The sequence below is a fragment of the Squalius cephalus genome, assembly GCF_949319135.1.
Source record: "Squalius cephalus genome assembly, chromosome: 7".
Taxonomy (NCBI): domain Eukaryota; kingdom Metazoa; phylum Chordata; class Actinopteri; order Cypriniformes; family Leuciscidae; genus Squalius; species Squalius cephalus.
The window spans coordinates 24797469-24808615 of NC_137128.1; the positions used below are offsets into that span (position 1 = coordinate 24797469).

The following is an 11147-nucleotide window of genomic DNA, read 5'->3' on the forward strand; positions in this document are numbered from 1 at the left end:
TATGATTTAATCGAATTGCACAAACTGACCTGGCCACCTCATTCTTGAGTTTCCCCGTCTCCTCTGTGAGCTGCTGGATGCGTTTGAGATTGGCCTCTCTCTCAGAATTCAGCTTCTTACTTTCCTCCTGATCGCTGTCCTTCTGCTGACTCAGCAGTTGCTGCATGACCAATAAAAATCACAGAGTTAGATACTGAGAACCACACTACTAGTCAAGTTTGGTCATGCTTGACTGAATAAAACTGACCTAACATACTAGTATTTAATATTCTATGTGTTTTATTCAATGTACAGAAGTTCATGCATAAGGAGTGAGATCCAGAGACCTGTGTGCGGGCTTTGAAGCGCTTGACATCGTCCTCCAGGAGTTTCTTCTCAGCCTGTAACATGCCACTCTTCTCACTCAGTTCAGCATTGGAGTCCAGCAGGGGCTTGATGTCTGCTTCCAGCTTACGAATCTACAAAATGACAAACAATCAAAATCTGATTAGCAATGTTTAAGCAAATATACACAGACTGACCTGTACTTGCACATCAATCGACTACTATATTAAAACCTATAGCTAAGCTAATCTGACTTCACTATTACTAATGGAGGAGTGATGTTTTGAGAATCATTTATTTGTTTTATGACAGCTATAGGACCCTAAACATTTTAGACTTAAACCCCCTAATTTAAAGACTTTTTAAGTTATCCCATGGGCCCCTACTGGGCCCCAGCCCACTGGTTGAGAACCAGTGTTCTACAAGTTGTGCATTGTAGTGATCTGTTGTAAAGTCTCTAAATTACCTATAACCAACTACCTTGTTTCTTGAAATTCCATTATTTCTAATTAATTATCTACAAAGACAGTGCCTGTAAGGGAGATCGACTCTTGATCTCTGATGATCACTTTAGCTAATAAGTAAGACAGGAAATGGTCTTAATGAGTGAGGTACACAGTGTGCTCTTAAAGTCTTGCCTTGGCCTTAGTCTGCTGTAGTTCATGCTCCAGTCTGTTCTTCTCATTCTTCAGCATCTTGTTGGTCTCGGTCAGAGCACTCATACTATCCATCCGCTTCATCATGTCTTCCTGCTGTGTCAAGGTCTTTGTTGTCACCTGTAGATCAAGATGTTAACTGACTGCAGTGCATGTTTGTTTGTTTTTCAAAATCAGATCAAGTTAGGTGAAGAGTTAACTTTAATGTTAAATGTTTTCTCTTGTGACAACTAAACATTTAATAAAAAAATAAAATAAAAAAAAATTAAAAAATTAAAATATAACAAATAACAATGGACAAACAGATCCCATTTAGACACTCATGCCATTGGTTAAACCAACCAATAGCAAATGGAGAGAACATTTAGGAAAACTGTTTGAAAACACTTTTTAGAACCTGTAGCTTTTCTCTCTCTGCATTCAGACTGTCCTGTAGTTCCTTCAGCTCTCCCTCCAGGTACTCCATGCGCTGTTTATAGCGCAGGGTCTCCACCTCCGCCACTTCCAACCGTGTCTCAGTAATCTCCTTCTCCCGCCGTACAAACCTGTTGGGAATGAGAGGCCACATCATTACTATCCCTTTCTTGTATAGTACTGCAAGGCATTCTGACAGCATGTCATGACCCTTCAAAAGCGTCATGTTGCCAAGAGGTTTTACCTGAGAATGTCCAGGATCTGCTCATGAGACTTGCCCTCCTCATTCAAAGAGATGTTCAGACTGCTCTCTTTAGCGCTCTGCTGCTGTGTACAGGCGGTTATCTTGCTGCTCAGGTTCTCCATCTGCTCGTGGAGCATGGTGTTCTGCTTCTGCAGCTCCTCAGCTCTCTTCTGCTCTTTAGAAAGTTCTTCCTGAGGAGAAAAATATAGATGAAGTCAACCAAGTAAAAGCTCTACAAAGGATAGTGTTATTGAGATAGTCCACCCAAAATTTTTAAATTCTACCATCACTTACTCAAGTGTTTCCAAACCTGTATGGCTTACTTTCTTCTGTGTAACAGAAAAGAATATATTTTGAAGAATGTTGATAACTAAACAGTTTCGGTTCCCATTGACTTCTATAGTATGGATGGACAAATAATACAATGGAAATCAATAGGAACTGAAAATGTTTGGTTATCAACATTCTTCAAAATATAGCCTATTCTTTTGTGTTCAGCAGAAAAAAGAAATGCATACAGGTTTAGAATGACACGAGGGGGAGTAAATTATGACAGTTTTCTTTTTTGGATTGGCTATCACTAAATATATGACCAAGAATTCACTTCAGTGGTTTACGAAAGAAAAAGAAAAAGAAAAAAAAAATCACTGGTAATATGATTTAATTGCTTATCACTTTTGACCAATAAGTGGCACTCTTACCAAACTGATGTGTGGTCAGTGTGAGGTGACAATTACATATACAATGTTGTGTCAATATACCAAAGCCTTGCAGAGATACAGCCTCAGAGTCAGCTTGGTACAATGCCAATCATTTCTTTGATGCATTATTCAAAAACAGTTTGGTTTATCAAAAAGCTTTTAACAATGGTTCGATGATGACCCAAATCAATTTTAGTGAAAATCAGACCAACGGTCTAGGAGTTTGAAAATAAGTTTTTCAAAGAAATTCAAAATGGCAGACAGCAGTTCTGACTCAAGGAATCTTTCAAGACCACTTTCATTAAATTAGGCAAAAATGAGTGAAAAGCTACTAGCATCTAAAATTTTATTTTAAATTTTGACCAAAGTGGCACTGTGCCGAAACCTACAGTAACTTCAGGGCATGGTCGAGATAACACATTCTTAGTTCTGTAAGGATACACTAATGCGTTCATAAAACATAGCATTTTAAGTCAAAATGGCTAATGCCCAAAAAGGAAGCTATGGAAAAATTGGGTATTATTCGATACTGCACCAAATTTGATATGATTTTTTGGCAAACTGTTCAGAAGTTGAGAAAAAAAAGTAGGTATTAACTAGTAGGTGGACCCGTGTAAAAATGCTGCAAGTAGCCTCAGGTCATGCATGTGATGACATCTACTAAGATTCGAATTTGGACAGTCGGTGGAGCTAGAGGGATTGAGTTAGAGACTCCAAATTTGCTGTGGTTGATATTGAGACTGTCCTCTATCTGGGTACCAAATTTTATAGCTTTCCCAAAAGCAGTTCTATAGGCTGCCATAGACTTGAGAGCGGAAGGAGGAAGAATAACACTTCTTATTAACAGATACAACAGGTGCCTACGCACCATCAGTGCTCGGCCCCTAAATATAGCATTTCATTTATGATGGCCTGTGAGGCTCTCTCTAACATTTCGCATCAGCTGGTTCCTTTTTTTAAACATACTTCTGCCTTTGCCAACCACAAGATCTCACCTTCAGTCTCTTCTCTTGCTGTTCCCAGCCTGCCCGACCCTGATGCAGTTCAGATGCAGCTTTCTGAGCCTTCTCCTCTAGCTGCTTCAGGTTCTGCACTGACAACTGCCCCTGTTTCTTGGCAGCCTGTAGGGCTTCCACATCCGCAGCATGCAGCATGAGCTCTCGCTCGTATTTATTCTGAGCCTCTGCAGCCAGCTTAGCCTTGGGCCAGAAATAAGACACAGGTGAGTAAACATCCAAGAAAATCAGTGGGTAGCTGTGTAAAGAAACAATTCTGATTTCAGTTTTCTACCTGAAGTTTGCTGTCCTGCGTGGCTCTCTGCTCCTGGGCCACCGCTGCCACAGCTCTCTGCAGGGCATCCTGCAGCTCCGTCTGCATTTCTGTAACACTCCTCTTCAGTTCCTTCACCTGTTGTGCAGCCAAAAGAAGGGCTTTCAATCTTTATAACTTTACAGAACAACTACAACAAACATTGACATGCCATCCGTGTGCGTTCCTTACCCGTTCTTCAACGCTATCTACAGCTTTCATCTTCTCCTCCTGGAGCTCCAGCTTTTCCTTCTCTGCTACCAGCAGCCGGGCTTCCAGCTGCTGGTTCAACTCCCGTGCCGTCTTCAGCTGGCTGTCAATGGAAATTCGTGCCTGCTCAGCCAACTAGAAGTAAAACATAGAACAAATTTTAGTACTGTGGCTACTTGGGACTTGTGTTAAAATGGGGCAGTCGTGGCCTAATGGTCAGAGAGTCACTACTCCTAATGTGTGTGAACTTGGATTGATTAAATGTAGAAGACAAATTCTGAGTATGGGTTACCATACTTGGCCTTTACTCAAAATCAAATGAAAAGGTTAAAGCAGATTATCACCTGCTTCTCTTTGTTTACAGACTCCTCCAAGCTGAGCACCATGGATCTGTACTGCTCTACGTTGGTGGTGGTGTTCTTCAAACGCTCCTTCAGGTCAGAGTTCTGTTCTTCAGCCTGCTGTAGACGTGCTTGGAGCTCATCTACCTCCTGCTGAGGAACGCCAGGAGCTGAAACTGCACATAACAGGAACAATATTGTCTTTTATAGCACTGGAAATTATGACACTCACAACTCCATCCTCTAATTTCTGTTTACCTTTGGGTAATGTCCTGACAGGCTGTTTAGGTGCTGTGCCAAGGTTCTCGCTGTTCAGTTGCTGTCTCATGGAGGTGACCTGCTGTTCAGCAGTTCTTAGCAGCTCTTTAGTTTTCTGATGTAGTGCTGTTTGTGCCTCCAACTGCTTCTTAACCTCCAGCAGCTGAGCCTAGCCAACAGAATTTAGACATAATTTCCCACAAGTCTTTGAGCTGTAGACAGGTCCACTTGTGGGGTTGTATAGGTTTGATAAACAAGTTAAACATTGTGAATCTTCACTAATAAAAAAAAAAAAGGGAGTGAATTTACGAGCTTACATCTTGGTTGCGTTCTAGTGAGTGTCTCTGTTCCACCTCCTGTTCCAGTTTCTTCTTTAACTGGATAATCTCTTTCTCCAGGCGCTGGGTCTGGTTGTTGTAGCGCTGCTTGGTCTCAGTCTCAGAGCGCTCCATAAAAAGCTGTGATATAATGAGGAAATTAAGAATGAGGCCAAAGAAAAGAGTGCTTTGACAAAGTTGGTTGGGATATGTAGACAAGTTGTACCTGAATGGATTTTAGGTTGGTGAGCAGGAGATTCTGGCCCCGCTGTTCAGTCAGGACGGACTCTTTCTCCTGGGAAAGTCTGTTCTCCACCTGCCTCAGAATGTCTCTTTCCTTACGGATATTCTCAACACGCAACTGGTAAAATAAAATTAAAAAAAGTCGACAAAAATATAAAACTGAATATTGAATATTAGTTTGCTGGTGGTCCATAAAGTATTTATCTTTCCCTCACCTCAGCCATGGTTAGTTTCTCATTGGCCTCCCTCAGATCTTGAGTCATTGTGTGAATAATCTGCTCATGTCTCTGATGAGTGGCATTCATCTTTTGATTCTTCTCCCGCAGGGCTTCAATCTCTCGTTGAAAGCCATTCACATTCTCCTGAAGCATCTCATACCTGATATGGACCAATTCATATTTTAAGAATTCAATGCTTTTCAAATCATGAGTTGGAATTTGAATTAAACTATTCAAAAATGTTCACTTGGTCAATTAAATTTGTTTCATCAAATTTGTTGCATAATAATGAACAAATTTACGATTTATTTATGATTCAGTTTATATAGAGGTCTTTCCAGTGGACGAATATTTTGGTGGGGCACTGCACCACCTGCCTATACAAACGAGCCGCGGCTTATCTCAATTATAATATTCTGGGGGCAAAATTTGCATATGTTGTGTATGTGAAATGTTGATTGTAAATGAATAAAGATAAAAGCCAGATGCAACAAACTGTTAACATGTAGCTATGGCTGGACTGCTCAAGTTAAAGTGAGGTAATAACATTAAAATCCAACTTAAATTCAGATTCCACGCAAACTGAGATTTTTCAGACAAGTTGTGCTCACCGTTTAAAGGCGAACTCAAGCTGAGAGGAAAGTTTAGCCTTTTGTGAGAGCAGGTCAGACACTTGAACACGAAGCCTCTCAGTCTGTTCATTCAGAAGCTTGTCGTTTTCTGCCTTCTCTTTTTTATATGTTGTGAAGGCATCATTAAGCTGAGGGGTGAAAACATGCAGTTTAATGGTTAATATTAAATGTCCAAATGAGATTTGTACAACAGAGTCATTTTATAAGAAACAGTTCACCAAAAAATGAAAATAGTTCAAATGTACTCAATTTTATGTCATTTCAAACCTGCAACACAAAAAGAACAGTCTAGCAGAATGTCTATGCTGCTCTTTTCCATTCAACAAAAGCATACAGGTTTGGAAGAATTATCTCTTTAAAGTAGAGAAATAAGGCGAGTCTAACCTGTTTAAGTGCTGCTTTAGCCTGAGTTGCCTGGACAGATTCTGAAGCTGCAGACCTGAGGGGTGTAGATCTGGTGGACATGGGTCCTGACCTGCTGGGAGTGGTGGACTGAGATCCAGCCTCTGAACCTGAACACAACCACAGGACTTCATTTAACATTTCATCAAATGCCAATACAAAGGAGAGGCCTTTTGGTCTAAGGGGTTAATTTTCACCCTGTGGTGGGAGCTCGACTCCGGCTGTCTGCAACAGGATACGATACATGTCTCTTTGTCGGATGGCAGAGTCAGCCAGCTGCTTCTGGTGGTTTTGCTGATCTTTGATCTGCTCCAGTTCCTTCTGAACCTTCTCCAGACTCTGTTCCATCTCTGTTTGTCTGAAAGAGCAGAAACAGATTTTCTTTTACTGATCTTCATAGTGCTACTAAAGAATAGCAGGGCAATGTACATATTCGTTCTGGTAGATCTGAAGATTAAATATGTGTATTTATTACTATGGTCTATATGCCACTCCCAATATCACAAGGTCAGTACCTGGCAGTCTTAGCTTGGTTCTGGTCCCTCTCTCTCTGCTCCTCCAGGTCCCTGATCTGGGCCAGAAGGTTCTGGTTCTGCTGCTGAAGCTCTTGGACGCTTCGGAAGGCCACCTGCCGTGAGCCCTGGACCTCAGAGCTGCTGCTCACAGCTGAGCTCAAGTCCTCACGCACCACCTGATTACCACGTGCCTCCTCCACCTCCACCAGCAGCACACTTACCTGAATCATGAAAAAAAAATATTTTTTTTAGAAAAGTATTTAGATTTTGTGCTCAGACTTACTGTTGTCTGAGCCTGAAACAAGGTGTTTCATCTCAATGTTTATTGTAAGAGGCTTACCTGTTCAGACATGTCTGCTAACTGTCTCTTTGATCTCTGATTATCTCTCTCTAGCCCTAAAGCTCTCTTATTCGCTTCATCTGTCACCTTCTGCAGCCGATGGACCTCCTGATTTACAAGAGAAAAGACAAAGATTAGCATCTTCTGACTGACAATCATGTTTTTTTCTCTTTTGCCGACTTTCATATTTGTGCACACCTTCATAGCTAGCTCCAGTTTGGCACAGAGGCTAGACATGGACTTCTGCATGTTCTCATATTCCTCTCTCTGGCGTTTCAGGATAGGAGCTTTGTTCTCCACCTCCAGAACTATCTCATCTAGAACCTTGTTCACACGCTTGCTCTCCAGTTTCTCCAGGTGCAGCTGGTCTTGTGCCTCCACAAAGGCATTATACAGCTGAGAGCAAATACCGACAATTTACTTAGAACGATAAACATAATATATTGCTGAAATCAATCATGCTAATGGGCCAAAAAAATTATGAATTATTTTGTGATCAACATTTTATACCTCCATTAGCTTCATGCCCGGCTTAACAATCTTGGCCACTGCGGCTGCAGTTGGCGAGAGGTTTGTCAGCTCTTCTTCTGTGAGAGCTGGAACACCTTTTTGAAGTATACAAATTCAGACTGAAATCTTGCACAATTACATGATTCAATAATCTGAAAAGATTATTCAGCCTAAAACAAAAACTGACACAAACTCAGGCAGGTTTTTTGTCTGTGCATTACCTCTTCTCTTAAAGTCAGCAAGGCGTGTGTTCGAGTGCTCCAGCTCTTTCTCCAGATTCCTGACCTTCTCATGTAGATCAGACTCTGCCTTCTCCCTCACAGCCTGCAGCTCTGACAGCTTCTTCTCTGTACCTTTATTGGCTGTTGATAAAAGAGGCATTTAAATTTGGCACATTAAAAACAGTCACAGTGAGGCAATGAGAGAAAATTTGTAAACACACCCAAAACAAGACAGAGACAATAGATATGTTCAGAAAAGCATTTTGATACTGTTGATATCACTACTATATCTGCAGTATTTGCATACTGTGCACAGACTTTGTGCATGCAATACCAGGATGGCCTTCTACAATTCCCAAAATGTGCAGTATACAATAGAACACACTATGTGTACAATTATATCCCACAATGTAAATGTGCTCAACCTTCCTTTTTCAGTGTAATGAATGAATCAGAAAAAATTATTTTAATGAATGGTTCAAACCTTCCATTGTCTCCTTCAACAGTTTGTTGAGCTCTTCAACAGCTCTGTTCAATTCAGCATTCTTGGCTTCAGAGTCTACTGATGCATTCTGTGAACAAACAAAAGGATTCAGATTTGAATCATACCACACATTAATGTTGGACGCTGCACAACAAATATCAACATTTTACTGACCTTGTACAAATTACAGAGTTTAAGGTTAGCATTCAGCTCATTTCGGTACTTTTCCTCCATGGAGGCCCGTTGTTCTTTAGCCTAATAAATGAGACAAACAATGCACCTTGATTAAATTTATCTTCTATGTCAAGTGGTAGGGCAAACAAGAATAAGAAGGGCATAGTGAACCTCTTTGAGTTTGTTCATCAGATTCTCAGTACTCTTCTGCATGTTGTCGTTGTTTTTCTTGAACATGTTCACTTGGTCCTGAAGTCTGGTCACCTGATTATGATATATATATGATTGATGCAGACAGGTGATCTAATAAGAATGCAGCCCAATATTTAAACACACGTCTCAAAAATTCCTCACACCTCTTCCTTCTTGGTCTCTAAAGAGCACCTGAGCTCCAGGACCTCTTTGCCCTTGTCTCTGAATACTGTGTACAGCTCGTCTGTCTTACTCTTCAGCTCTGAATTCAGCCATGTGTTCTGGTTCTGGAGAAGCTCCTTTTCTTGCTCCATTCGCTTCTCACGATGCTGATGAGAAAGAAACACAGTAAACCATTTAAATAATCAAATACAAATATGTAATCAATGGTCAGATGTATTTATTAATCATATTAGAGACCAAATAACAGCTAAATGAGAGTCACTGGTTACCTGAATGGAAACTTCAGATGACTGAAGTTCATCTAGTTTAAGCTGGAGCTCCATCTTAATTTTGCTGGTCTCTGCGAGTTTGTCATTGAGACGTTTGAGATCCTCTGTATATTGACCATAAGAGACATGTTAGCAATTACACACGTCAAAAGTACTGGTACTTTGGTTAAATTTTTTTTTTTTTTTAACTCAACTGCACAAAACAATGGATATGTTCAGAGAAGAATACTACTACAATACATGCAGTGTATAGTATGCATACTGTGCACAGATTTCTGTTTGAAATACAAGTGTGCAGTACACAATAGAACACATTATGCGCTATTATATCACACAATGTGCTCAGTCTTCCTTTCTCCAGTGTGATGAATGAATCAGAAATATTATCTGATGAAATTAACAACTACTTGACAATTGTTTTGACACGACAAAAAAAAGACATTAGCAAAAAAAGGCAAATTTTGTATAAAAACAATGATTTGATTGATTAAATAAAACTACGACAGTTTAGTTGAACAACAAAGAAATACTTAACTGCTTCATTCCATTCTGTTTAAATTTGTTAATATAATTAACTTTTATAAAGAACTCTGAACAACAGTATATTCATTTTTGCAACAGTATCAAAATTAGCATGAAGAATTTCCACATTTCTGTACAGCAATAATGCTATGTGCAAATAAAAAGCCCTCTAATTCCTCAATTAAGTAATGAAAACAATCTTGACATAAAACTCCAATGTCAACGACAACCTTGATCACTGATGTAAAAAACAGTGCCATACCACTGAGGTTTTCCACTTCTTGAGATCTCTTCTCAAGCAACCGTGAGAGCTCTCGGTTTTCTGCCTCAATTTCATACTTGGCTCTTGGAGGCGTACTCTGAAATGCAAAAACATTGGGATGTTTACATCATCTTTAACTGCTCAAAATATTAAGGCCCATTACGAAGCATGTCAGGTGAGAAACTCAAATAGTTACCTCTTGCGTTGTTCCCTGCTCTTCCTCTATATCTTTCAACTTCTTAAGTTCATCGGCTTTTTAGAAAAAAAAGAAGCACAAGCACACCCATGTTATACAGCAGCTCTGCGTCAATACAATCCAAACATAAAAATAGAATAAAGCATAGTACTTACTGAGACGGACATTCTCCTCCTTAATACTATGATACTCTTTACTTTGGGACAAGAACTGCTCCTGACTCTCAGCAAGCTTCTTCTCAAGATTAAAGTATTGTTGCTCTGTTGATTAAAAACAATCATCTGTAACATGTTTCACTGAGACAATTGACACCAACAGCTCTTTTGACACATCATTTATTATTAAGACTGCTGATTCAGGAATAAAAATACCACGAGAAGTGAATTCATTATGCTTTAAAGATTTACAAGAAAGGCTTTATATGCTCAGCCATTCTCTTAACATAATTTCACACATATTCTTTAAATTGAAAAGGCAAACATTTTCTTTGGTCTGTCACTACATCTCAGTATTAACTACTTAACTATTTATACCTACACTTTTAAGTAGACTCAACTTGGTAGATAATTTATACGGAAGATACAAGCCTCTCCAGAATAATTACCCAAACAACTTGTTCTTCAATCTGCATAAACGCGTTTATGATGGCTAAACATGCAGTACACTACTATAAGACACTCAGCTGTTGAATGACTATCTGGCCCGCCTGCTAACGTTACCGTTACTCACCGCAGTCTGCTTTATACCGCTCGTACTGAGATTTCAGTGAGTCTATTTCCGTCTGCTGCTCTGACAGAACCTTCTCGAGCTTGTTCTGAATGGCTTTCGGTAGTTTGTTTATCTCACTTCTCTCCAGCGTTTGCTGAAGAAGTGCCGCCATCTCTCCGGCTCACTGCAAGAGTTAGCATTAGCTACTGCCCCTACGTCATATGTGAGCGATACAAACGCAAGTCGCAAAGCAGCACGGACCTGCAAGCGTATTGTCCAATCAGGTCGCTTGAATTGAGTTGC

General features: G+C 40.0%; 1 protein-coding gene across 1 annotated transcript in view; it reads right to left on the minus strand.

Moving 5' to 3' along the window:
• Window positions 1–11067, minus strand: part of LOC307161691 (nucleoprotein TPR-like) — a 21514-nt gene extending 10447 nt beyond the window's left edge. The window contains exons 1-30 of the mRNA XM_079876566.1: window positions 10866–11067; window positions 10292–10396; window positions 10137–10192; window positions 9941–10037; window positions 9157–9260; window positions 8869–9033; window positions 8684–8776; window positions 8513–8593; window positions 8339–8426; window positions 7855–7995; window positions 7634–7728; window positions 7322–7519; window positions 7124–7231; window positions 6784–7004; window positions 6466–6626; window positions 6251–6378; window positions 5846–5994; window positions 5232–5394; window positions 5000–5134; window positions 4774–4914; window positions 4457–4625; window positions 4202–4374; window positions 3840–3992; window positions 3630–3746; window positions 3335–3538; window positions 1639–1829; window positions 1378–1525; window positions 963–1100; window positions 327–458; window positions 30–160 (exon numbers count right to left, since the gene is read on the minus strand). Coding sequence (XP_079732692.1) covers window positions 30–160; window positions 327–458; window positions 963–1100; window positions 1378–1525; window positions 1639–1829; window positions 3335–3538; window positions 3630–3746; window positions 3840–3992; window positions 4202–4374; window positions 4457–4625; window positions 4774–4914; window positions 5000–5134; window positions 5232–5394; window positions 5846–5994; window positions 6251–6378; window positions 6466–6626; window positions 6784–7004; window positions 7124–7231; window positions 7322–7519; window positions 7634–7728; window positions 7855–7995; window positions 8339–8426; window positions 8513–8593; window positions 8684–8776; window positions 8869–9033; window positions 9157–9260; window positions 9941–10037; window positions 10137–10192; window positions 10292–10396; window positions 10866–11016 — 4136 coding nt within the window. The 5' untranslated portion in view covers window positions 11017–11067. The remainder of the gene's footprint in view (window positions 1–29; window positions 161–326; window positions 459–962; window positions 1101–1377; window positions 1526–1638; window positions 1830–3334; window positions 3539–3629; window positions 3747–3839; window positions 3993–4201; window positions 4375–4456; window positions 4626–4773; window positions 4915–4999; window positions 5135–5231; window positions 5395–5845; window positions 5995–6250; window positions 6379–6465; window positions 6627–6783; window positions 7005–7123; window positions 7232–7321; window positions 7520–7633; window positions 7729–7854; window positions 7996–8338; window positions 8427–8512; window positions 8594–8683; window positions 8777–8868; window positions 9034–9156; window positions 9261–9940; window positions 10038–10136; window positions 10193–10291; window positions 10397–10865) is intronic.
• Between the last annotated feature and the right edge of the window lie 80 nt (window positions 11068–11147).